The sequence below is a fragment of the Gallinula chloropus genome (assembly GCF_964237585.1).
Source record: "Gallinula chloropus genome assembly, chromosome: 4".
Lineage (NCBI taxonomy): Eukaryota > Metazoa > Chordata > Aves > Gruiformes > Rallidae > Gallinula > Gallinula chloropus.
Window position 1 is genome coordinate 23,821,641 of NC_140088.1, and position 25,940 is coordinate 23,847,580.

Here is a 25,940-nt window from a genome sequence, read left to right on the forward strand (position 1 = left end):
CTTCATTTCATTGCTTCTCTGTTACCATACCATTCTTCTTGTGCTAGTCTGATGCAATGCACAGCTTGAACCTCCAAGATGAAATGGAAACCACTAAAGAACGTTATACCACAGCATCAGACAGAGGTTTCAATACATATGGTTCTGCCTGAATTTTTATTTTTCCAGGTTGTGTTGGCAATATAAATTAATGCCATGTTGAATATGCTGTACAAAGTTACCCAGAGTGAACCACTGCAGAAGGGATGGATGAAAAGGGAAGAAGAAGGTGCAGGAGGTTGAGAATAACTTCAAGTCATTTCTGGTTTGCTTTCCCCTAAAACACATCATCCTCAATACAACTTTTTAAAACTTGTTAAAACTAAAAGCTTGGGAAAACCAGGGTTTTTTGCTATCAATCTACCTACTGAGGAGGTGTCAGTTTTATATTCTAGACCAACTTTTGCAAGTCCTTCTGACACTTGTCTCTGCCTCCACATTCTTACTGCAAACAAGGCAAAGCTGGAACGTGAGATGACACAAGCACACACCTGTCAAGCACATACATACCTGCACATCTATCAAATGAGCTCTCAAAGCTGAGCTGAAAATTCAGCAGCGATAGTTTGCACCTGTGACCCTTGTCCTGCAAAATCAGAACTGTACACACAGCCTGAGGGGCAGCAGTTTCAGATGACAGTTATGTTACTGGTTGGCATGTTTTTAACTTGATACATCTCTGCCCATTGCTGATAGCAATCTATGTCCTCACATACAACCTACTCTTCCTTACATTACTGTCATGAGTGGGATAAGACTCAACAACCTGTCCGACCTGGGTGTCACAGCTGATGCCAGCCCCATCTCTTGGCCAACAACAGAAACCTATCAGAACACCTAGTGGACAAGGCTACACTGTGATTCTTTTTGAAAGCCCGTTGGATGTTACCTCTGCCTGGGCAGCCACACTGCGGTTACCCTGATTTTATGCTACACCAAGAGTCACTCTACAGCAGAAATTTAGTCATTTCCATTTGGTTTGTACTGTTTTTTCAAAATTATTTTAATCTAAAACTGCAGAGATCTCTCTCACTGTCACACACCCACATACACGCATCAGTGCTGCGGGTAAGGCTCATTCAAACACCAACGTACCAGCTCGCCCCACCAACACTTCCAGGACAAGTTTGTCACATGGCAAAAGGTGACATATATATATCAGAATAACCTGCTGATGGAAATTAAGTTTGCCTTTATTTTGCTGTTGCTTAGTTGCTCAGTTATATTCGAAGTCCCCTGTTTGGACCTGGTTACTATTTGCTGCATGTTTAGGGTTGGGATTTGAGGGGAGAGATGCACAAAAGAGGCATTGGTTTGTTTTGGGTTTTTTTTGTCTCTGTAGGCAACAGCTGTTTTCAATCACAATTTCTGCAGCTGGAGCTTGTACTTCACCCCAGACATCTGAAATGGCAGCAAATGTGCTACCTGCATTCATGGCTCCAGGCCATGAACTGCTGCTCGTAGGGGTGCATGGGCTGTGGAAAGGAGGAGGCAAAACTGAACTCCTTCTGCACCTCTGCAAGGTGGTATGGCAGAGATGTGCTTTTGTGGTCTCTCATGTATACTGCCCTGCTATAAGGAGTCTGTGGAGAAATGAACAGGAGTAATAGAATCTGCAGATGGGACACCTTACCAGTCTCAATGTTTCAATCTACCGCCCAGTGAAACAAGAGTGTATTTAGGATATATTTAACTATATTTGTTTCTTCAGCACTTTCAAGAAAACAAAGAAAGAGGAGCATAAGAGGCTGGTGAAGCATCTTGAGAGCAAGTCTTATGAGGAATGGCTGAAGGAACTGCAGAGGTTCTCTGCTTCCCTGCCCAGATTCTCACTCAACACACTCCACTCTCCCAGCTCTCTACTGCTGCCTTCCTCAGAGGTGTCTCAGTAATATCCAGCTAAGAATGGCTCTTAAATGGACAGAAACATATCCTCCTGCTGTTAAATGACATGAGAAATGGCTTTCCTACAAGAAACTGTCATTTAGAAATCAAGTGGCTCAAATGCTCCATTAAGACACACAAAAAGGATGTTCCATGCATAATGAAAAAAGGAAAGTATCGTATTTTGTATCATGCAAGGACTGAGCACCCTAATTGGCGAGGACACATGCCCAGAATAGTAATTCCCCCTCCCACCAGCTCCACAAAGCACCGTGCCAATGCTATGCATCTCTTTAATGCAATAACTGGTTAAAGCAATTGCTGATGCTGGAAACACGCCAAAGCACAGCAGCGAAGCTGTTGTTCATAATGCATAATTATTAGATAATTTAGCAGAAAGCCATGCATTGCTTTATCTGTGAAACACTGGAACTCACAAAGCTGGTTCTTAACTGCCATGCATCTAAAAGGCAGAATGACAAATGCTATGAACAGTGACAATTTAATAGAAACAGGCAGTCGTTAAAACAAATTTTTTCTCTTACCTCCCCAAATTCCTCATAGATTTGTTCCATATAAGTCGTCCCTTTCCTGCCCGGAGAGACCTCTCCATGGATTTCTGACTGATCGCTCTCACTTTCATTTGTCTTCCGGCTGTTCTCATGCGTCTCATTCTCTGACTCTTCCACGTTGTCTCTTTCAGACTTATCCGAAAAAGCATCATTTTCCAAATGGTGGTGGTTCTCCAGGGCTGATTCATTCAGACTGCAACACACAGTTCGTTAGTTGCTTCAATCTGATTTGCAAAGAAGTTTTTTCAGACAAGGTAAAAACACCTCTCAGGACTCAAAACAGGGTGTGCAGCCCAGGGGAGTGTAAGACACTCAATTTCCAAATAGGATGTTTTTTGCCACGGAAACAGTGACATACTGCCTATCGACATTACCCTGACAAACTGCAGTTGAGCTCCACAGAGCTCCACTTACCCACCCTTACACAGGATTGCCAGTGGGAGCCCAGACACGGCCAGGGGGACACAGAGCACACGCTAACAACTGTACCCTGCTGATTGGAGAACTGAGGGGTCAATAAGGACAGACTTTTCCCTTTACAGAAGCAAATCAGTGGATTGTAGCGTATGGGGAAAATAGGACACTGCCACTGCTTCTTAATCTCAGCAGATGGTGGGCCTAAGCCAGCTCTACACATGAAAATACAAATTTAAAAATCACTAGAAGCAAGTATTTTCTCACACCCCCCTGCTCTACACCCACCCCTTCCACCCCAAACTAACCTGGGGAATGTGCTTTTCCCCAATAATGCTGTGTGGAAGAGCTGAAAGCATGGAACTGGAAAATTACATGTAGGAAGAACACCCAGATTATAACAGCATCCAAGTGAAAGGGTGGAAGGAGTAACAGGCTTTATGTTCAATGATCCAGGCTTTAGAGAATGAGGAAAAAGCCCAAAATTATCTCTCAGTAGCCTATAGCATCTCCATTTGAAAAGAACCCAGATGCAGTGCATATGACAGATGGCAAATATGATTAGATGGGCCAGAGGTCAGACACTGAAAAGCATCCACTAAATGCCTGTTTTTACAAGCAATATTTAGCAGGGGCTTCAGTTTTCCCTACTCATACATGGTCTTTGCGCACAGATCACCTCTGTCATGGCCTAGCCTAGCTCTCAGGTGCTGACCTTCTCAGCTTGACCCTCCTCTGAAGGCTTTGTAACCAAGTCCTCATGCAAAATTGCTCTTTGACAGAGCAGTAAGAAAAGATGTCAGCTAAAGGAGTTTCAGACCATCTAAATAGGCCCTGAATCTTGAAGAGTTTTGTTGCTTCCTGTAGTCCATCTCCATCTCAAAGCAAGTCATCTCTCTATGATGGGCCTTTCCTCAGGCTGTTCTGTGCATGTTCCAATTTTGATTACAGACTAATGCTAAAAGTTCCCCTCCTTTGTTCTCCCCCCCACCTCCCCTCGCCCCGCCTTTTTTAAATATTTAGGCATTGCTAGTTAGAGCCAGATTTAAAAAACAACAAACAACAACAACAAAACCCACTACAGAAGAGTCAGAACACAGAAGAACTGACATCAGCTCCAGAAGATCTCCATTTCCAACTATGCACTGAAATAAGCTCATGATTTGTAACATGCCAAGCAAGCCACACTGTGACAGCCACAGCTCGGTTTCTAGGGAGGATCAGTTTCCAGACTTCTTTTCAAAGTGTTGTCTACAGCTTTCTGTGCATTTAGAAAATCTTTCTTTTAACTCCATTTGTACATATCCATATATATATATATGCATGGATGTCTATGTGTATATAATCTACAAGGGTTTTAAATTTACCATTTTACTGTAAAATAAAACCCACGATAATAAATCAGAGAGTCAATGGCCACTATATTCCAACACCAATAATTTGCCATTAGACATTATGTGTCTTCATCATTCTAGTGCCAGGACATCACTACTATTTTTAGCTGGCCACCAGCAAGTGTTAATGACCAATAACAAAATCCTCTGGCACATGCATGAGTTTAAGACAGTAAAGGAAAAAAAAGGGGAGGAGAGGCTCTAGAGAGATTATCCCATGACTCCTTAGCACAGATATTTCCAGGATGGAAGGTCCAGGAAGCTATTAGTTTCTGATCATTTAAATAATTTATTTCTTAATTTTTCAATGATCAGCTAAATAATGTGAGTGTAGGTCTGCAGTTGCTATGCTCTCTTACTGGTGAAAGCTTTCTCTGTGAGGTAAAAAAGCTGGAAAGAACAGTTCATTGCAAGGCTTATGGTTCATACCTGAGAAGTTGCATGTGTTTCTATTTCACATTTGTAAGAGCAGCAAGTGTTTTTCAGTGCCACCTGCCTCGCATTTGGTAAATATTTGAACTTTCCATGGACCAAATGACTCTTTTCTTAGCTTCCTCTGCTTCACACTCCCCCTCCTCCCCCACTCCACCGCCTTCTTTCCCCCATTATTTCTTACAGGTTTCATGTTTAGTCTAAGAGGGAATTAAATTCACATGGAATCCCACTCAACTGTGCACTGATTACCTGCCAGTCACAAACAAGGCAAGACTTAGCACACCCAGAGCCAAGGAGCTGCTCCAGGGAACCAAAGGGAAAACATGCTCCTCGTTCTGAGGACACACATTTGAGATGTTGAAGTGGAGCCAGTCTCTTCTACTCCTCCAAATAGAATCATCACTGAATACATATGATACACGTTGTGAGTTTGAACTAAAATCAATGTAAAGACTTCCCAAGGGCTTCCAATGGGTTTTGGACCAGAGTTTAAAAGCTTGGAGAGAATGACTATGCTAAAAGTCAACACTGGATTTCCACTATGGCCATGAATAACTTGGCATTTTGCACAGCTGGTTTAATGTTTCGGCATATTGGAGCTGTCTTAGACCAGTGCTTTATTCCTGGAAATTTCAGTCAGTGAAGGCTCTTGTAGACAAAGCAAAAAAACCCAACCTTTGGTTGTTGTCAAACAAGCAAACCAGCCAGATTACTGGTGTTGCTGGAGATAAGGCATGAAGACATGAAGCCACAAGAAATACAACTTCATATTAAAAAGAATAGTGCCTGGTGCCCTAAAAGCTTCATGCCTAAACCCACAGATTTACACAGTACTTTAGCCCTTGATTCACTTGCACAGTTCTCTCCCTCTCATTTCTATATGCTACTAAGGACTTTATGCTACTTTATGGACTTTAAAATCACCGTATAATCTTGACTTCTTTCCCAGCAGGAAAGGAGCAAAGCAGCCAGCAGACAAATGCCACTTTGGCTCAATGGAAAATTTGCCTTTGCCAGCTCCCTTGGGTTTTGTTCTCCTTATAATATCCATCATCTCTGTTGTCTTTTTCTTTTCTTGACAGAATAGTTTGGCTAATTTGAAGATAGAGTTAAATGTAATTAACTGGCCCCCTAACAACCGCGTGCCAATTTAATTGGTAAGATTCCCTGTAGGGAATGCATTTAATTAGAATGATTGAATCCCTATGAGGCAGCCACTGTCAGTGGCAAACCAAAACCCCTTTGCTCAGCACTTGAACAGTTGGCTTTTGCACTCTCCCTTGTTTAAATGATCTTTATACCTTTATCATTTTACAGCAAGTTGTCCTTCTGTCCTGCAGCCATCAAATTCCCATAGGTTTTAAGCACTGGTGGAAGTTCAGGTACACATTAAAACCAGCGGTAGGATTCAGAAAGGAGAGTGTACTGTCCAGATGACCAGACACCGAACACCCAGCTTGACCCAGACTCAGTTAAATGGGAGCTCGTTAGAGAAATCTGGTTCCAACTGTGGGTACTCAGAGACACCTTGGCACTCCAAAGAGAACTCGGATCCCTGCTGTTGTCAGTCTTATAACACAGCCAAAGAAAACCACTTAAAGGTGAGGTCCCACTGTGCAAGGCATCATCTCTGCAGACTACAAGAACTGCTACCCTAAAAACTGTGTAACCAATGGTGCACTGCTGTGAGCCCTAAGAGACAAATTCATATCAGCAGAACTGGAAGGAGACACTACATCTCCAAGTTCCCACTCCAAGGGCCAAGTGTCTGTACCAGAGGGATTTCTGAAGCTGTCTATTTAGCTACAAGCAACAGATAAGGCCTGGGGATTTTTAATGCTTGCAAAGCTTTGATGTGAGTTGTTCCAAAATGTTGCAGTAATGCTAGGAATATGAATAGAAAGAAGGCTGTGAGGACTTTTTTCCCACATATAAAAATTTATCAGATGAATCAAGGAAGAGATTGGAAAGCTCTCAAAACCCCTGTAGAGAGAGAAAGCAATTACAAAACTAAGGATGCAGTGTGTGCACTCTGCTGGCTATGACACAGTATTATTAGAAAAAAGAACATATTATTAAAAACCAGATCAGACTAAGAGCCATATGTGCTAGCTGACAGACAGACATTGTTAGTGATTGTGTCTGTGTAACTCCAGATCTACCCTGGTAGCTAGATTCTGCAGTCTCCACCCATGCAAACTGCTTTTCACGCCAGTATCTCCAGACAGCGTTCTGGCCCAAGCAGGGGACAGAGGAAAATTGTTTATGTACACATGAACAGAGCTGAGGTCATCCCCAGTCTGTGTGCTCAAGTGTTAGGTGACAACAAACCTCATACGCACCAAACCCATGTGTTAGTGGTGGATGCAGCAGAAGAATACACAGCCTGGGTTTTAAACAGTCTTTTTTAAGGGACTCTGCCTAGATTATGCTAAAATCAAGCAAATGAGCAAGTGTGAGCCACACAACACTTCTCTGTGGATTAAGAAGTGACAGCCCCAGCTTACTGGAAGAATTCCTGGTCTGAGATAGTGCTTGTATGCAAGAGGTGGTTGAGCCCCGCGTGCGCAGAATCGCTCGAGCAGTTCATTTCACCATCCTTTCCCTGCTTGGAGGCACTGAGCCGGAAGAGGCTGGAGCAACGCAGGGCAAGTTCCAAAGCATCCAGCCAGCATCGGCCTGTGAGAATAAAAAGAATTATTTAAGCATAGAAGAGTAAATAATAGAATTCATGCACTCCTCCTCAAAAGCGTTCTGCTTGGGAGCAAAGCTCATTGTAATTCAGGAAGTCACTGTGTACTGTAATCTATTTTTCATATATATAATCCCTGGGTTATCTTGCTAGAAATGGTGTGGTTTGGTGGCTGCATGAGTGATGCACCTGCACAGATAATACAGTGAGAAGCTCACCCCAACTTCCCTAATGGCACCACTTCCTCTGATCTCCCACAAACTGTTGACATCCCCTTTCTGATGCAGGAAATGTGTACAGGTCTGGTGCTTTCAAACCACCTACCAGCTCACATCCGCAGGCAATACACCCTGAAAACACGTTCAGCATTTGGCATCCCCACCACACACACTACCCAAAGGCAGGGAGATAGGGAGGCACTATGCTGCACCGGAGAGGCCCCTGCTTGCAGTGGGTTCGCTGAACTACAAGGTAGATCGGGGGGCCCATGTAGAGTATAGCACTGCAATAAATTCACCCCAAAAAAGATCCAGGATGATCAATATTTGCCACAGTGATTAAGACTAGAGGGAGTTGCTTGTCAGGCTGTTTCTTCTTCTTTCTCTGTATTTTTTTTCTTTTTCTCCATTGCTTCTCCCTTCCCAGCCCATCAGATAATCTGGGTGGCACATCAGTTTTTCATATTTTGTCACAAAAATCTTTACCTGATCTTACACATACCAGAAACTATAAGCACGGGGCAGAGACGAGACAAACTGCAATTCCTATGTACAGCCTCACTGGATTCTTTTAAGGCCTGCATAGATCCCACAGGCAAACAGCAAATGAAAAGCACAGGAATGCAAACTGACCCTTGGCTCCTTTTGCAATGATCCATAGAAGTCTACAAAGCTGTGTGTTAGTGTTAAAGCCTAACCACCGCAATGCTGGAGGCTCAGTATGCTAGGAAGCACCTGAAAACAGCCTGCTTCTGTAGTGCAGTCATTAATGAGGCCAGGACACCTGCAAATTGGCTGAACATTCAAGAATTGAAGTATCAAGGGAGTTATCCTCTAATTTCAAGCATGTAAAACAGAGCTCTTCATTACGCTCCTTGGAATATATTTTGCAATAATTAGAAGTGTGCTTGAGAGGCAGTGAAGAAAACAAAAGGATTTTGCTCTAGCAATGGCAAGTGCTACAAGCAGGTTTTCCCGAGAAAACAGTCATTCCAAGGTCCCTTTTGAGCAATGTTTCCACTACATTCAATTCTATCATACACTTAGCATCAAGCATATGTATAAATCTCACTGGGACCCTGCTCTTCTCTTGGGCAGGATTCTGATCAACTTTGATGTGACCAATATTTGTCTCTATAAGATAAGTATGAGTTAAAACAAACAAACAAACAAACAAACAAAAGAATCCAGATCATATGTATATGAAGGCATGTTGATAAACTTGAGTAGCTTTCATTGCTTACTTTGATACAAAGCTGCAAACAGTGAAAAAAAAAATCAATAAATCCCCAAGTTTTAAAGAAATGCACTACAACACTGAGCCACAAACACCACAGAGCCCAGCCACATATTCTAATTTCATCCCATAAATTCCTTCAGCATCAGCGTATGATTTAATAATAAAATCACAGATAATGGTTAATAAAAGCTTAGGAAGGCTGAAGGCTGTTGGAATTGATTTCACACTATTTTGTATTTAACAAATATTCTTGCATTAAGGCTTTACACGCAGAGATTTATTCCCTTCTCACCATGTGGAGGATTTGCATGGATAACCCATTAGGGCTAATGGCTGCGCTGAGCACAAATCCATTTTCTCCTACATATCCTCTCTGCCCCAAACCCACCAAAGTGAAAACCTGTTTTAGGCTACTCCACAGAAGGGAGCACACTCCTGCTTCGGCTCACCTCCTTTGATTTTCCTCTCTCTTTACCTTTGCTTTTCTTTCCAGTTCTGCAGAGTGAGAAGCGCATGATTTGACATTTGGAAGTGCTGCATATGTCAAGATATTTTCATATTCGATGGGCTTTTAAAATCAGGTGCTTCAAAAGGTAGCTTGATTTGTAGCAGCATGAACATTCCAGAGCAGTAATGGAGGCCAGCTCCTCAGCGCCCTGCCGCACTGACGCACAGGCGGCACCTTATCACAGTGACAGCAACACACTGGCTACGCTTACGCTTTCTAACAAGAGTGACTCCAAAGTCTCCCTCTGCCATCTCCCACACTGTGCCCCTGCAGCCCACCTGCCCCTGGGGCTGTAGCTGCCACCACCCCACAGGCAGCTCTCTTACCCCCACTGCTGCCACAGGTATTCTCTAGTACTAACTTGAGCTTACAGGCTTGGTCAAACCTTTGGGGTCCATCACATTACCAGAGGAAATTTCTACATATTGTATCTTGGTTTTTTTTGTCTCTTTAGATAACTCACTGGAAGGGGTTATGGGTAACCTGAATGTCATTCAAGGAGCCTAAATTAAAAAAAAAGAAAACTTCAAAACATTTTAACATTCCAAGGCAGAGACACAAAGCCTCAGAGGAACTAATTGGGCATTAGCAGTCAGCATTACTGGCACCTCTCAGGACACAGAAATGGCATCAGCGTACAGCCCTGTGTTCATCCCCAGCAGAAACTGAATTCAAGGGATGCACGACATCCCCAAGCTCAGCCACGGGCCTTTAGGCACCAGGTGGTGCTGTGAATCCAAACAAATGTATGCCGCAAACCCAGATGCAAAATAAGGGATTTCTTCTGCAAATGAAAAGGTTACATCCCCTGTAAGTCAACAGTGTGCTAATTGCAGCGTAACACAGTCAAATTATACCTTCTCAGTTTCAGGGATCGCATGCAAGATAAACCTGCTTTATTGCTGGGGGCCTACATGAAATGTTTTTACATTTGAGTGATCTCACTATTGAGTAATATTCTTCTTTATTGTGAGAATGATACAAAAATGCTAGCATTTGGATTACTTAATTGCTTACTTGACAAGCCTACTCACTCCCTCAGGAACCGCAGAAGGGGAAAAAAGTGTGTGGTCACGTAATTAAAGGCTGTCATCTGTAGTCACAGTAATCTGCGTGAAGGCTTCACGGCTACCTTAATTCTCACGTTTCCCACTTCTGAGTGGTTGACTCAAGTGGTGGTTTTGTATGCAATGTAATTAGCTCAGAGAAGGATGTAAAATGTGGGCTTCTTTGGAGGGCCAATGGCAGCCCGATATGATGCACACAAAGGAAGAAAAAAGACCTGTGAAGGAGTTACAGTGGCATGTCTTTAGGAGGTTTGAGGGTTTAAAAGCTGCAATGTACAACACTGCAATCAATTATCAGTTAGTTTTCTGCAGTTTGTGGAATCCAAGAGCATATTGTCAGTCTATGGCAGAATCTCCCTGTAGGTTTCCAAGCTCTTGTAAGATCAAATTATATATTACTCTATCTGCAGCAATGATTACTTCTGGACAATTTCTGCAGAGATCAAATTGTCTCAAAGGCAGCTGCATTACCTCCTTTTGCTTGGGAGCTGTGAACTAGGTATTCCTTCTCAAACATTGTCTCTGAGCTTGTATTTGGTATTTTGTGACTGACTTCCAAGGGGCAGACCACAAAGTAAGCTCTGGCTCTCACAGCCAAGCTAAACAGAGTTCTCAGTGAGGACAGTAACATGGAGAAATGACACCCCACCCGGAAGAGATCCCCAACTCTGATGTGCAAAGGCAAGCCCAGCTAGATCACTCACACTGGCAGCAGGCACAAGGAGGACTGCTCACCCATCTTTTGGCACCTGAACTGGTCAGGTGGGCAGGCTGCCCTGCCACCTTTGGCTCCCTCCTGGGCAAACAGGGAGACTTTTTGATACAGCTGCTCCTGACATGCCAAATCGGGTGTCCTACTGGAGAGCTAGTGCTAGTTTAGGTGCCTGCTGTCTTTCTAGCAGCCTTTCTCCTTGTACTGACCACCGTTTTTAATACCCATTCCCCACATCACTTTAGCAAATTACAATCACAGCATTTGACATGTGACAGATGTCCTGGGAAAGTGGGGTCAGAGGAACACATCTGCACATCACTCAGCTGTGCTCACTGCAAACCGATGAAACAGAGGTGTCTCCTCTGAGCAGGCCTGTGACTCTTTTTCTCTGTTACATGTGTTTACAGTAAAATGACAAGAGTCATCAGTGACAACTTCAAAAAAGAAACTCTGAAAAATCAGTTAAACACAACTTGGTTCCAAAGTTCCTTCCTTCTTGAAAGATTTGGGAAAAAAAACAACCCAATAAAGGACATATGCTGCCTTGACTCTGAAACCAAAGCTGAATATCCTCGTCATCAGTACAGGCTGGGAGATGACGCTATAGAGAGCAGCCCTGCAGAGAATAACTTGGGGGTGCTGGTGGATAAGAAGCTCAACATGAGCTGACAATGTGTGCTCACAGCTCAGAAAGCCAACTGTGTCCTGGGCTGCATCAAAGGGAACGTGGTCAGCAGGTCGAGGGAGGTGATTCTGCCCCTCTATTTCACTCTCATGGAATTCCACCTGGAATACTGCATCCATCTCTGGGGTCCCCAACATAAGAGGGACATGGAACTGTTGGAACGGGTCCAGAGGATGGCCATGAAGATGATTAGAAGGCTGGAGCATCTCTCCTATCAAGACAGGCTGAGAGAATTGGGATTGTTCAGCCTGAAGAAGAGAAAGCTTTGGGGAGACCTTATAGCAGCCTTCCACTTCCTAAAGCAGGCTTATGAGAAAGCTGGGGAGGGACTTTCTAGAAGGGCATGTAGGAATGGGTTTAAATTGGAAACGGGTAGTTTGAGGTTGGATATTAAGAAGAAATTCTTCTCTATGAGGGTGGTGAGGCCCTGGCACAGGTTGCCCAGGGAAGTGGTGGATGCCCCCTCCCTGGCCGTGTTTAAGGCTAGTTTAGATGGGGCCTTGAGTGGCCTGTTCTAGTGAGAAGTGTCCCTGCCTATGGCAGGGAGGGTTGGAACTTGATGTTTAAGGTCTCTTCCAGCCCAAGCCATTCTATGATTCTATGAATATACATACTGCATATGTTTTGAAACCTTCTGGAGGTTTTTTCCAGGCCTTTTGGCTCACCAGGCTGGAAAAGCACCCTGTGGTACTTTGAGATGACTCCTGCAGTACAGTTGCACCCATGGGAATCACTACAGCTCGCTGGATGATGCTTCCCAGGTCCACAGGGCACTGCTGTCACCATGCAGAAACTAGGAGGCTGCAAGGCTGAGCAGCAGCAGGCATGCTCTTGCAGCAGCTCTTTCTTTCACAGAGAAAAGGAACTCCTAAAACAAGGCAACAAAACCCACTTGTTCTCCCCCTTGGGGAAAAAAAAAACCCGCCACAAAACAACTAAAGGCTGCTTATGCTGCTAACCCAGGCTCAGCTGAAGGAATACCTTGTGTCTGTCCTAGTCTTCAAACAGATTTAAAATTACAGCAATATCCCACAGAAAAACACCAACAACCAGGCAGTATTGAAAGCACTAGGCAGCTCAGCTTTGAAATTCTTTACAGCCACCATCATTTCACCTCGAACAACTCGTAATTTGATGTGCCGAGTCTATCTACCACATTTTGCAACATCTGATGACAGAGGAGCCAGCCAATGATCTCTCAGCAATAACCAATAATAAAAGTCTGCTTGAGATGGAATCACATCATCACACACTGAAATCTCAGCCCAGGAGTAGACTTCTTTTTCCATTGCATTCTTGTAGCTACAGAATGGCTGGGATGAATCTCTCCCCAATTAAGACTTCAAATGCCTCACACCTAGTAACTATACATTGCTCCAGAGAGGCATCACTAAGGGAATATTATTCTTCTTGAATTATTAATGTCATCCAGCTTTTTTGGCTTCACACCTCGCACCTAAAAGATAGATGCTTTTAAAAATCAACCTGAAGTAGACTGTCACCTGGAAACGATGAATTCTTGCTCAAGTGCACACAAATCACGAATGATGAGCGAGAGGCTGATTTGGTTCGGTCAGTGAACATTAAGGTCATTGTATTCAGCTGACTGCTTACTTTGCTGCACCACTGGGGTGCCTGCGTGCATGATTCCTTACACTTTGGCTGTCAAGATGCAAGGATAGGACCCCTCAATTAGCTGCAGGTGCAACTCATGCACTGAGCTAAATGAAGTCTGGTTGTGAATGCCTGGGTTTTAAGCTGCTGTGAAAGGTCTAAGGAATATGAAGGCCAGACATAAAGCTAAGAAGGTAACTTCTATTTTTTCCAGTACTGCCAGGATCCAGTAATATATTTCTTCATGAACTTGGTTTCAAATCCTTCTCCTGTTTCATTGTTTCTGTGCGTGACCCTTATTTCAATAATGTAATTTCCTCCCCAGATCAGAACATCCATTTTGGGGGAATGGCCAGATGCCTCACAAAGACACAACACTGCAAGCCAGACCATCGGGTTTTCCAGGTAACTCCATCCATGTCAGACAATGGAGACTACCCAAAGCATGCCTAAAGAGGGGTCAGACATAAGAAACAAAATGTAAGCGTGGCTCACAATTACACTGTTAAGCCTGGGTAATCTGCCACTTTGAATTCCCATAGTAACCCCTTTGGTGCCAGTGCCTGTGACAAGGGGGAGATCTTAAGCAGGTTTAGGAGGTCTGGGGCACTGATTCGGAAATCTCGAGGGCAGCACCAGAGTGATCTAGGCAGGAAACTTGGACATGTTTAAACTACCAATTCTAAGCCAGTCATCAGCATAAATCTGAAATGCACACACAGTCACTGGTTTGGAAAAAGCAATTTTCTTTTCTGAAACTGGTAAGAAAGGCCCTGTGTTTGTACAGGTTGAGCCCCATAGGCTGATGTGACCTTCCAGATGTCTTTAAAACACATCACAGAGCAGACTGCTGCTGCGGTCTGTGAATGTGGAATCTACTGTTTGGTGGTGGTTCTGCAGGCTGTCCAGAAGTCAGGACCTTAAATCCTACCAACAGTCTGTCACAGATGGTACAGCAGAGGGAAAAAAGGGATTCTGAAATGCCGAGAGAAAAAGTAGGCCATGTAGCTGCTGATCATGATATAGTTGCCCGGATAGCAGAACTGTACATCGAACATATGCTGCAGCTCAATATTCCCCAGCAAGACAGAGGCTTCCATGAATTACTGTTAAACTCACCAAATGGTCTGTGGTTCATTTTCCACTAGTAACATTGGAGACAGCGTTAAGAAGAACATGGTCAGGACACCTAAGACATGCTGAAGATTCATACAATATTGCATCTACAGAGGAGACATGAGCATACTACAAATATAGGCTAACATTATGCAAGGGAACAGATTCCACCTGCCCCATTTGCGTCAGCTATCTTAGCTCATTTCACCTTAATCTCCTGTCTCTCTTGACCAAAACTGCATCCTGTATGCTTGCCTACAGTATTAAAAAACAAAACAAACTCAGGTGCATTCTCGTAGAGATACCCTCTTCACAACAGGTAAAGCTATATAGCAGTCTGCAACCTTTTCAGCAGTGTTTTCAGGGCTTAAAATGAAATTGTATTAAACACAAACTATAAGCCCTAATTTGCTGCAGTTTATACAGATTTCTTTAAATGTAACAATTTCCATTCTTTCTGTCCTTTGTCTGCTTATGTTTTATACCACTTACTGCCATTAATACTGTTTCTGAGGCACAGAATCACAGAATGCTATGGGTTGGAAGGGACCCCAAAGCCCATCTAGTTCCAACCCCCTGCCACAGGCAGGGACACCCTCCACTAGACCAGACTGCCCAAAGCCCCATTCGACCTGGCCCTGAACACTGTCAGGGAGGGGGCAGCCACAGCTCCTCTGGGTAGCCTGCGCCTGGGCCTCACCTCCCTCACAGGGAAGAATTTGTTCCCAATATCTAAACATGCCCTCCTGCAGTCTAAAGCCATGACTCCTCATCCTGCCACTGCTCGCCCTTGTAAACAGTCCCTCTTCAGCCTTTTTATAGGCCCTCTTTAGGTACTGGAAGGCTGTTATAAGGTCTCTAAGGTCTCCCCAGACCCTTCCACTGGCTGAAAAAACCAGTTCTCTCAGTCTGTCTTCACACATGAGGTGCTCCAATCCTCTGATCATCTTTGTGGCCCTACTCTGGAATTGCTCCAACAGGTCCATGTCTTTCTTGCACTGGGAACTCCAGACATGGACGCAGTACTCCAGTTGTGGTCTCACCAGAACTGAGTGGGACAATCACCTCCTTTGATCTGCTGGCCCCACTTCTTTTGATGCAGTCCAGGATCTGGCTGGCTTCCTGGGCTGTGAGTGTACATTGTTGGCTCATGTTAAGCTTCTCATCAACCAACATGTCCACGTCCTTCTTCTTCGGACTGTTCAATCCTGTAGTTGTGTTTGGGATTTCCCTGACCCATGTGTAGGACATTGCATTTGGCTTGTTGATCTTCCTGTGGTATGCATGGGCCCATCTCTCCAGCCTGTCAAGGTCCCTCTAGATGGCATCCGTTCCCCTCCAGGGTGTAAACTGCACCACAAAGCTCAGAGTCATTTGCAAACTTGCTGAGAGTGCACTAAATCCCTCTGTCCCTGTGGCTGACAAAGACGTTAAGCAGTCCCAACACCAATCCCTGAGGAATGCCACTGGTCTCCACTTGGACATTGAGCTGTTATCTGCAACTGTGAATGCAACCATCTAGATAATTTCTTATCCACCATGCAGTCCACCTGCTGCATCCACATCTCTCCAATTTCGAGACAAGGATGTTGTGCAGGACAGTGCCAAATGCTTTGCAAAAGCCCAGGTAGATGACAGGAGTTTCTCTTCCCTTATCCACCAACATCGTAACCCTGTTGTAAGTCACTCATGTCCAAGTATGACACCCATGTATTAGGCCGTTTGTCAGCATGTTTACACTACTCAGTGAAGAGAAATAGCCCCAAACTGAGCCCATGAGAGTTAACTAACTAAGAAAAAGAGCATAGCCCAGTTGCCACTCCAGGACAGCTCTTGTGTTTGGGAGGGAGGCGAGCTTGAGTGTACAAACAAGAACAGTTGTTTCTTCTGGTCTGCAGATTCACATCCTTCCCTTCCTGCACAAGATATAGCCACTTGTCAGAGCACACTGACCTCAGCTGTAAAGTCAAATGCCCCCATTCAGCTGAAAATTACACCATTTTTCATGCTAGTATTTCTGCTGCAATACTGGTTGGGGTTTTTTTTGTTTGGGTTTTTTTTGGGGGGTGGGGGTGTGAAGTCCACTGCTAAATGGACAGATACCCCAAGGCTTCATTTCACACTGGCCATCACAGTCATCTCCTCAGATTCTCAGGATCTAGTAGACATAATGTGGGTGCTCCAGGCCTGAGCAGGCAATGTCTAGGACATTGCTAGTGCTGTTCAAGAGCATATATTATTTCATCCTTAACCAAAGGCCCCACTTTCTATGTACACACTTACGGTATTCAATTGAGAGTCATCTCAGTTCCTCTTCCTTCCCTTGATCACATTAGCTTTCCATCTAACTGTAAGACCCTACTGTAGAGAAGCAGTGAAGCAAAGGAAAATCATCCTAAAGTAACTGTACTTTGATCTGCCTGACCTCTGCATGCTTCCCAAGAATCTTGGCCAATATCTTGGTTTTAAAAATATGTTCCAGTAGTTCACTATTTTAAGCCCTTATGATATCAGAGACATGTAATAATTCACCGGGCAGAAAGCTTCCCACAGGCATTTAAATACTGAAAATTCCTACATGCCAGATACGGTCCCTTTTGTGCTTTTTCAGCATGTGGTATATGACCCAAACAGATCACAGATAAAAAGTCTTACCTCTGGTGATCTCTTGGGAGCTACTGCCAGTTTGGGAGCCTTTATAAGAAAGGTTAGTTAGAACAGGCCTACAGCTGTTCTCCTCCACATAACTGGCCTATGTAAGTTGTTGTAAAATGAGAAAGTAGAAGTTCAGATATGGGCCTCCAAGCCAGGCTGGCTGTAAGGTTTAATCATTAGGTTTCCACCAGAATTAAAGTTTTCATTTAGAAGATAGCTGAAACGCCAGGAAAAAAGCACTTTATGAGACAGGGATTTGTCCTGATCACATACAGAGAACCCTTTGTGCATTTTTCTAATTACTTTAATGGATCTCTAAGGAAATAATAATTTACAAAATCTGGATTGACAGAAGGTATTTGGTTGCCTAAGAACTCTGTGGGACTGTTCCACATATCTATTCTGCACATTGTCTGTATAACTAGGGATTGAAACACCTGTAATTTAGCAGCTCTACCAAACACCACCTTTTTTTCCTTAAAAAACTATTCTATCAATCTATTCCTTTCCAGACAGGTGATATTTGAGGCCATTTTGGAATCCTATATTCATTTACAGAAATAAATTGTACTGTCCATAAGATAAAAAAGCATAATATTCAAAGAGATAGATGTGTTTAGCCCTATGCAAGGCCCACTTGTTTTCCTATCATTTTACTACACTGGCACCTGCAAGCAGCTTCCAGTGTCGAGATCCCTCACAATGAACAGCCCACCAAGCCTATAAAGAAAGGCTTCCTCTTATTCTAAGTGCCATGTCAGAGGTGTGTTTGGAATTATCCCATTTCTAGCTTTTAGGAATATGTAAAATTTAATCACTGGACCAGGAAGACACTGCTTTCAAAGCCAATTGTGCCCCATAAAAAATCCTTGTGTCTGAAAGTTACTCAAAATGAGAGCCAAAGGAGCACATGGGCTACATTAGCACCCTTGGTGGTGTAGATGAAAAGTATCCATAAAATGAACAGCTTGTGTTAATTTGCTATGGCAAAAAAAGTTTACAGTAGTCTGAAGGTCAAATGGAATGAAAACATGTTTTAAATCTTCTTATCTACTTATAAATCACTGATATTTTAGGTCCACTAAAGTAATTTATAGAGATTTTCACATAGCAAGCTGGCATGCCTGTCATCCGTTGACCTAAATTTACCTTCCATAATTTTGTGAATTCCCAGAATGGTATTTTACATTTGGAGACACCAGCATCTGGGCCTGCTATACTATGTATCTAACAATGGTACCACTATTTCACAGGAGATTTCTGGAGGTTGAAAACCACCTACCAACAGTTCTTCAATATTACTATGCCATTTTACTCCAACAGATCCCTACCTAGTGTAAAACACAGGCAGATAACCCAATGAAGTCTCTCCTGAACTGAAGAAAAAACATTAAGCCCACTTCTCATGCCAATTATGGGATCAAGTCCTTTCATCCTTTCATATATATATTGACTTGGAATTTTCTCCCCAGCTACACGTCTAGGTCCTTCTTTCATTCACATGGCCAGAAAGGTGGCTGTTCAACAAGGAATATGAAATGTGACTTGACCCATTCTGACCATTGCTAACAAATGGCATCTCAAGTTGGGTGAGCTGCCAATTTTCCCTTTACATACCTTTCTTGTTTTTTGGCATCAACCTGTTTTAGTAACTAGCACAGAGCATGCAATCTGGAGAAAGCAAAGGAAGACCAAAACTTACCATCCGATTCAGAGGCTGCTCTGAAAATCAAGTAGCTGCTGGGAAGAGGCTGAGTTATTGAACCAACATTTTCTCCCTTTGGGCCCTGGAAATACACACAGACAAAAAGACTTAAGGCACACAAGATGCAACAGATCATTCAACAATTTTCTACCCTTCCTGGGCAGAATGTGCATGTTTGTGATATGAAAGATGGAAGGAGCAGATGGAGTAATTTAGAGAGAATCACTAGTAATCACGGTACTGCTGCTGCAGCTCCAAAGCAGTAATGAGCTTCCACATAAATGTGGCTTGGTCTAACCTATACTCAGTCCAAAACCTACTCTGTTTATTCAGATCCTCAGAAATGGAACAATCTCATTCCTGTCACCTGGGACAAGAACAGGCAAATATTTACTGCTAGCTGTCTTTGTGCAACACCTAAACAGACTGTTCCATGTGGTGCACATCGAGTCTGTCTGCAGCCTGGCACACAGGCAATGAAACACCCTTTATGAGTCACCACACAAGCAGCAGGGCCCACACTTGGTGCTGTAAGTGCCTCTAGCAGAGAGGCCATGGCGGTTTTTTCCGGAAGGAAACAAAGGGGAAACTCCATCCTGCAAACCTCTCTGTGGGAAAGGAGGAACCACAGGCTGAGAGCCAGAGGTCTCCCAGCATGGGCATGCGCTGCTGGGTCACAGTCCTTCACCTCTACATCCAGACCCTTCGAGAACCTTTATGCCACGGCACAGGGGTGACACTTCACTTGTTTATGTTGCTGTTATGAGCGAGCTGTGGCAAAAAAGATTATAGTGTTCTGCCACAATCTTTTCAGCATGACACTCCAGAAATTATCCTCATGGAGGCAGAGACCACTTTGGATTTGGCACTTCTTTGAGCAGAACCACAGGGTCCCACCTTGATGTCCTCTGTGTCTTCTCCTCGCTTGAGCTCCAGAAGTTCCTGTACCTGGTGAGCTCAGCTTCATACCCCTGGTATGGACTTTATGCCACTACCTGGCAGAAAAATATAGGAGCCACTCCTCCCTTGCATTTCCAAAGTGGCACAACCTCCTTCAGTTCCTTCTGCACATCATAACCAACGACATGCAAGCACATCATTTTTCAAATGTGCAGACAGCATGTCAGCAATAAATGCAGAGTAGAAAACATCCACCAATTCTTGTGTGACCGCTATGCCAACTGCTGTGTGGGACAAGCAGTTATCTTCAGGATGCTTAAATACAGATTTCCTTGAGTTTCTGGAGGAACCACACAATGCTGAAAATCTGTAGGCAAATTTTTGCAGTTTGAATATGGCTCTCCTGGGCCTTTATAGCATCTCATCTGCTTCTCTGAATGAAGGCCTTCTCCTTAGCATTAATTTGTAAGCAGGGAAATTGTGACTACTACTGACCAACAATTCCAGGACACTTTTTTGGCATGGCTGAATAAACCCTGCCAGCTGATAGCCCTATCCTCCCTCTGTGAAGCTAAAGGACAGACACTCACACCCTCACACTGATTAGTAGGTTGGCATTCACCAGTCTCCTGCAGACATCTTGGCAAAAAGTCTCTTCCCTGAAGCAGGTGGGATCAAACTGCCTTCACATGATGGACAAAGTGTGTCTGCGACAGTATTCAGAGCGTGCTGGGGAAGCTTATCTCAATGCTCCTTGTGCTACTGACTGCTTTTGAGATTTTGGCAGTTTTAGCCCTGGGTTTACAAAGGCCTGGCCAGAGCAGAAAAAGTGAAAAAGGTCTAATCCATTTGCACTGTGAAGGAATTTCAGGCTAAACTCTCAAAGAGCCAGGGAAGCAGTGTAGAATAAAGAACTCTCCCTTCAGTGTTACACTTCTAAGATAGCTCTAGACACCAGAGAGCTTTACAGGAAAAACAGTTCCCTGGGCATATATTTAGCTTTCAACTATAAGCAATGGTCTTACATCTTACCTACTTATAATTTGAAATGCGATCCAAAATTCTGTCCTGCTCTAACTGAAGTTAAATGTTTTCACATCAAATTTAACTAGCTAGCACAACTATAAAGGTCTAGGGCACTGCCTGACCCAGACATTTGTTCCAGGCCTGAATCCCACAGTTAGATACAAACATTTGCTGAGCAGCCAGGCCAACATATACAAAGGTGCTCATTAGATTAGATATTAGGGGGAAGTTTTTTACAGAGAGAGTGGTGAGGTGCTGGAACAGGCTGCCCAGAGAGGTGGTGGATGCCCCATCCCTGGAGGTGTTCAAGGCCAAGTTGGATGGGGCCCTGGGCAACCTTGTGTAGATCCAGGCCTGGAGGTTGGTGGCCCTGCCTGTGGCAGGGGGGCTGGAGCTCTATGATCCTTGGGGTCCCTTCCAACCCATGCCATTCTATGATTCTATGATTCTATATCCTGGGTTCAGCTAGGATAGAGTTAATTTTCTCCAGAAGCTGGGAAGGGACACAGCCAGGACAGGTGACCCCAACTAGCCAAAGGAGGTATTCCATACCAACAACGCATGTATAAAGGGGTCTGGTTGGGGAGGGGCTGCACAGCTCTGAGACCCACTTTATGATGGGTCTGAGCTCTATGGTCTGAGTTGCATGGTTTGGTGTATCAGCAGTTTTGTATATTTTAAGTCCTGCTGTTATTTCCCTCTCCTTTGCTGTCCCAGTAAACTGTCCTTATCCCAGCCCTTGAGGTTTGCCTTTGTCTTCCCACGGTGGGATGGGGAGGAGAAGTTGTCCAGCCAGATCTTCACTCTATTGTGATGCATGGTAACTTGGGCTTTTTGTTTACGTTCAGGCTAATCTATATTTAATGAGAAACAGGCTTTCTTTGCACAGTTATACATACGCAATTCAGGTCAGCCAATTCTGCTCCATTTGCTTTAAAAGAAGGTCATGAAATGACATAAACCAAGACAGTATTTTTAGCAGTTTCAGCCTTAAACTGTAGTTGAAGTGCAGACAGTTTCTTTGACATCAAGCAGTTCACTGATGGAGTTTTTCTTTATGTTTATTTTGGTGTTCACCTTGTGGCTGAAAGCATCTATGACACGTAACAACCCAGCCTGAACTCAGGTTTCAGGAAATATCCTCCTCTGCAGCTCAAATGCAGCTTTCCAAATATCTGTCTCAAGTGACTCAGAATGTTACTTCAACTTTAAAATTCAAATCCTTTGGGACTTCCTCTGGTACACAAACAGTTTCAGAGATATACTCCCTTCATATTTAATACACTTATTCCTATTTCTGTCATATTTTCTCAAGAGACACAAGAATTAGGTATATACATACACATGCACAAATACATATACATATTGAAAAAACCCCTCTTCTTCCTTTTGGAAGCTTCTTATTGCAGGAAGGGGATTCTAGTGTAACATTTCAGATCTGTCAGAGAAACTATTTTTCCATACCTGACTGCACTTTTGATTCTGTTTTTTCTCCTGACTGTACTTTTCAGAAGAATTCAGTTGACCTGTCAAGCCACAATGAATTGTTTTGGTTGATGGCACAGCAAATGATCAACATCCTTCTTGGGAGCATGCTCTGAATTAAAAAAGCATCTAAAGTCTCAAAACTGAGTGAGAAGCAAGGTAGCAATGAAACCTTTGGGACTTAAAGCAAAAGCAATACATCTAGGCACAGAACAGAGCTGAGCTACTGTTAGAAAAAAGCAGCTCTTGTTCCTGGTTGTTGAGGTTAATTTTAATTCTCTCCTCCTACCTTGTTAAAAATGGCAAGACTTTTTATAGTGATCATATAGCTGTGTTTAAAACTGTTCAATTAACTGCAGAGATGAGTGGGAGTGAGGCTCCTTGATCTGCTCCCAGAGGTCTTCCCCTCCATTTTGTTAGACCTTCTGATGCCAATGACAAATGCCTCCACTGCTCTCTCACCAGTCTTTCCAAATAGATTTCCTCTGCTGACCGCCTTGCAGCAAGGAAGTAACTTGTGATCCCTTGCTTACAGTGGTGATGTCTCCTAGAGAATTTACGTCTGCAATAGCTCTGCTGAGTCACTGTTTTTATGGAGCAACAACAGCTCAAGAACATTTGAGTTTTGTCTTCAGATGCTGCTCTCTGTGCCTCTCAGGAGGTACTCTGAGGTCTTTCTCTTTGCTCACAGGCATTAGATATTTTTTTTTCTTTTTGTCTATTCTTAAAGGAAAGAAAAAAAAAAGAAATGCATATCCCTAAACTTTGCAGGGACTTATTTTAAAAAGTGTGAAAAACTATTAAAACATTTCTGTTACAGGGAGATATAGAGGTCACTGCAGGAGCTACTGTGGGTACAGGAAGAGATTGTCTCAGCCTCTGAATAACATCAGACTGAAGAACAACTCAAAATAAAGGAGAGAAAATCTTGTTATTTCCACTTCAAAGAAGAGAAAATAACACCTAAACCTCAGAGGTAGTAGAAAAAAGTGAAATGATTATTCTTTTGGGGTGGTTTGTTTGGTCACTTTTCCAGCCCTCTTCCAGTGTTGTGCAAAGCATTTGGTGCTTTGCATGTCCTTGTTTTGGTGAAGTCAGTTAATTTGGTCTCTTCCTCACCTCTTTTTAAAGATGTAAGTCATGGCTTGAAATAACTTCTAGGTGTTGTTCTTTTTTTTGCACTAACATGTTTCCCCTTTCCTCAGTCTGTACACAGCTATACACCAAGAATGACACATTTGTATAAATAATCACAGTGCACCATGTTCATTTGATGTCACAGTATGACCAAGCTTTGGTGTCTTTAATGTCTACTTAGTCAATTCAAGACCACTAACAGCAACTGAGTAACTGCAAATCTACATACTATCAATGCTAGACAATACTAGTATTCAGAGACTTTGGTGACCAATAAGAGGTTGTCCAGTTAATCAGGATTGTTACCTTTACAGCCCAGATTGATTGGTCCAAAGGATGAAAAAGTTTAAAACAGAAGCCATCCTTCTTGGAAGGTCTCTCGATCAGCTCACAAGAATGGAGCAAGATTGTCCCAACCCACTGTCCAATCTTTGGTGTTTTATAAATCAGCAGCACTCCTGGTTTCAGAACACACCACAGCTTGGTCCAACTCTTCAGAGTACCACGAATCTGGAGGAAAGCAAGGACAGAACAGAAAGTTGCATTTCATTTATGTTGTTCCTTAAATGAAAACCAGCATTTATTCAGAATTTAAACAGTATCTCTAGCATTTGTTTCTCCCAAGGCCACTCTATGATACACTACCTTACTGTCCTGATTTTGGCTGAGATTACTAGTAGTTTTATGTAGTGCTGTGTTTTGGATTTTGTATAAAAATACTGTTGGCAACGCACTGATGGTTTTAGTTGTTGCTGGATAGTTGTAGTGTCTACCCTAATTCAATGACTTTTCAACTTCCCACATCCCACCAGGTGCACAAGAAGCTAGGAGAGCACAGCCAGGACAGCTGACCCAGGCTGGCCAAAGGGATGTTCCTGACCACAGAACATCATGCTCCATACATAACTGTGGAAGCGAGCTGGGAGGCAGATTCGCTACTTGGAAATAAACTGGGCTTCAGGTTGGGTTTTTTCCCTTTTGCATGTGGTAAGCAATTGTACTTATGCATCACTTGTTATTTTTGTTATTATTGTTATTCTCTTCCTCTGTTATCCTATTAAGCTCTCTTTGTCTCAACCCACAAGTTTTTTCCCCCCATTTTCCTCCCTTTGTAGGGACAGGGTGAGCAAGCGGCTTCATAGTGCTTAGTTACCAGCTGCGGTTAAACCACGACACTTGGGAAGACACAACACATTTTCTGAACAGTTTTAGGGATCTCACAGCAAAATCCTAGGCCTTGTAAATCTGGCTATCAAAATCTAGTCTTCATATTTTTATTACTGGCTTAGTGGAAGCAACTTAATTATTTTTTTTAGGCAACCAGCAGTGCTGGATCATGTGACTGTGATTTGTTAATAATCACAGAGGACATGCCAATTAGACCACTGATCAGAAAAATGTTATAGCTAGTCTAACTTGACCTTTAAGTAATTTTAATAATGTTCCTCAGAACAGAACTATTAATGGATTTTGTCAAATTTTAAAAAGCACCCATTTTTAAAAGCACCTTATCCAGCTGGTTTACTTCTCTGACAAGCTCAATACATGCTCTCTCTTGTATACTACGACATTAAATCTGATAGCATATATTGAAGATAACAGCTTTAAGAATGGGGAAGTTTCTTAGTAAGGTTAAATTTTGCCTAAGGTCTCATCATCTTCAAAGTACACAGGCCAAATCTCTGTCAGCATTCTGTTTTTGTGGCCCAGCACAATTTCTTACTGAACCAGAAATTTCCAGTCACAGCAAACATGCAACAGCTATTTTGTATTTTAAAAAATCTCAATATTTATCTATCAATCATCAACACTAAACACTATGGAAACATTTTCTTCTCGAATTCCTCCAATAAACCATATGCCTCTTCACTTTTCTGGCCTCTAATACTGATTGTATAACAATACTGGAGGTTTTTCTCACTGGTCAAATGCAATTGTGTTGTTTCAGGAAATCTCTAAGCTCTTTTTTAGGTTTTTTAAGAGCTATATAGGTGTTTGGTAACGTTTGGAAATTAAGTTTTGCTGTTATAAAAGGGGTCACCAATCTACTATTAGAGAGGACTAAATGGCCCAGAATGAGAAGAAAAACAGGGGTCACAGGTAAGATCTCTCAGTGTCAATCCAAATTTATTTTGCCACATACAAAGTTTCAGGACTTCAGTGAGAAGCTGTCACGAGCCAAGTCTTTGCACAAGGATTAACTACAGTTGTGATCAGGCCCAATATGTTTCGTTCTGTGCTGTGACAACATAAAATCCAACTGTCAACAGAACAAGCTGTATCTGACCTTTTCCAGGCTGTTGCTGTCTATTCCCACTTCAGCACAAAAACATATCTATGGGAAAAGGCCAGCAGACTCTTTCAGAAACATCATCACTTCCTTTTGTACTATGCACTTTCTGAGACCTTGCTGCTACTAGAGGATATGGAATAGATGGA

At 43.0% G+C, this 25,940-nt stretch overlaps 1 protein-coding gene across 1 annotated transcript in view; it reads right to left on the reverse strand.

Moving 5' to 3' along the window:
* The window catches only part of OSBPL5 (oxysterol binding protein like 5), a gene marked incomplete at its 5' end in the record, with an annotated part of 176,445 nt that overhangs the window by 19,745 nt on the left and 130,760 nt on the right, over positions 1-25,940 (reverse strand). The window contains 4 exons of the mRNA XM_084264162.1: positions 2,469-2,688; positions 7,246-7,417; positions 18,951-19,035; positions 23,808-24,011. Of these exons, the coding sequence (XP_084120288.1) occupies positions 2,469-2,688; positions 7,246-7,417; positions 18,951-19,035; positions 23,808-24,011 (681 nt within the window). The remainder of the gene's footprint in view (positions 1-2,468; positions 2,689-7,245; positions 7,418-18,950; positions 19,036-23,807; positions 24,012-25,940) is intronic.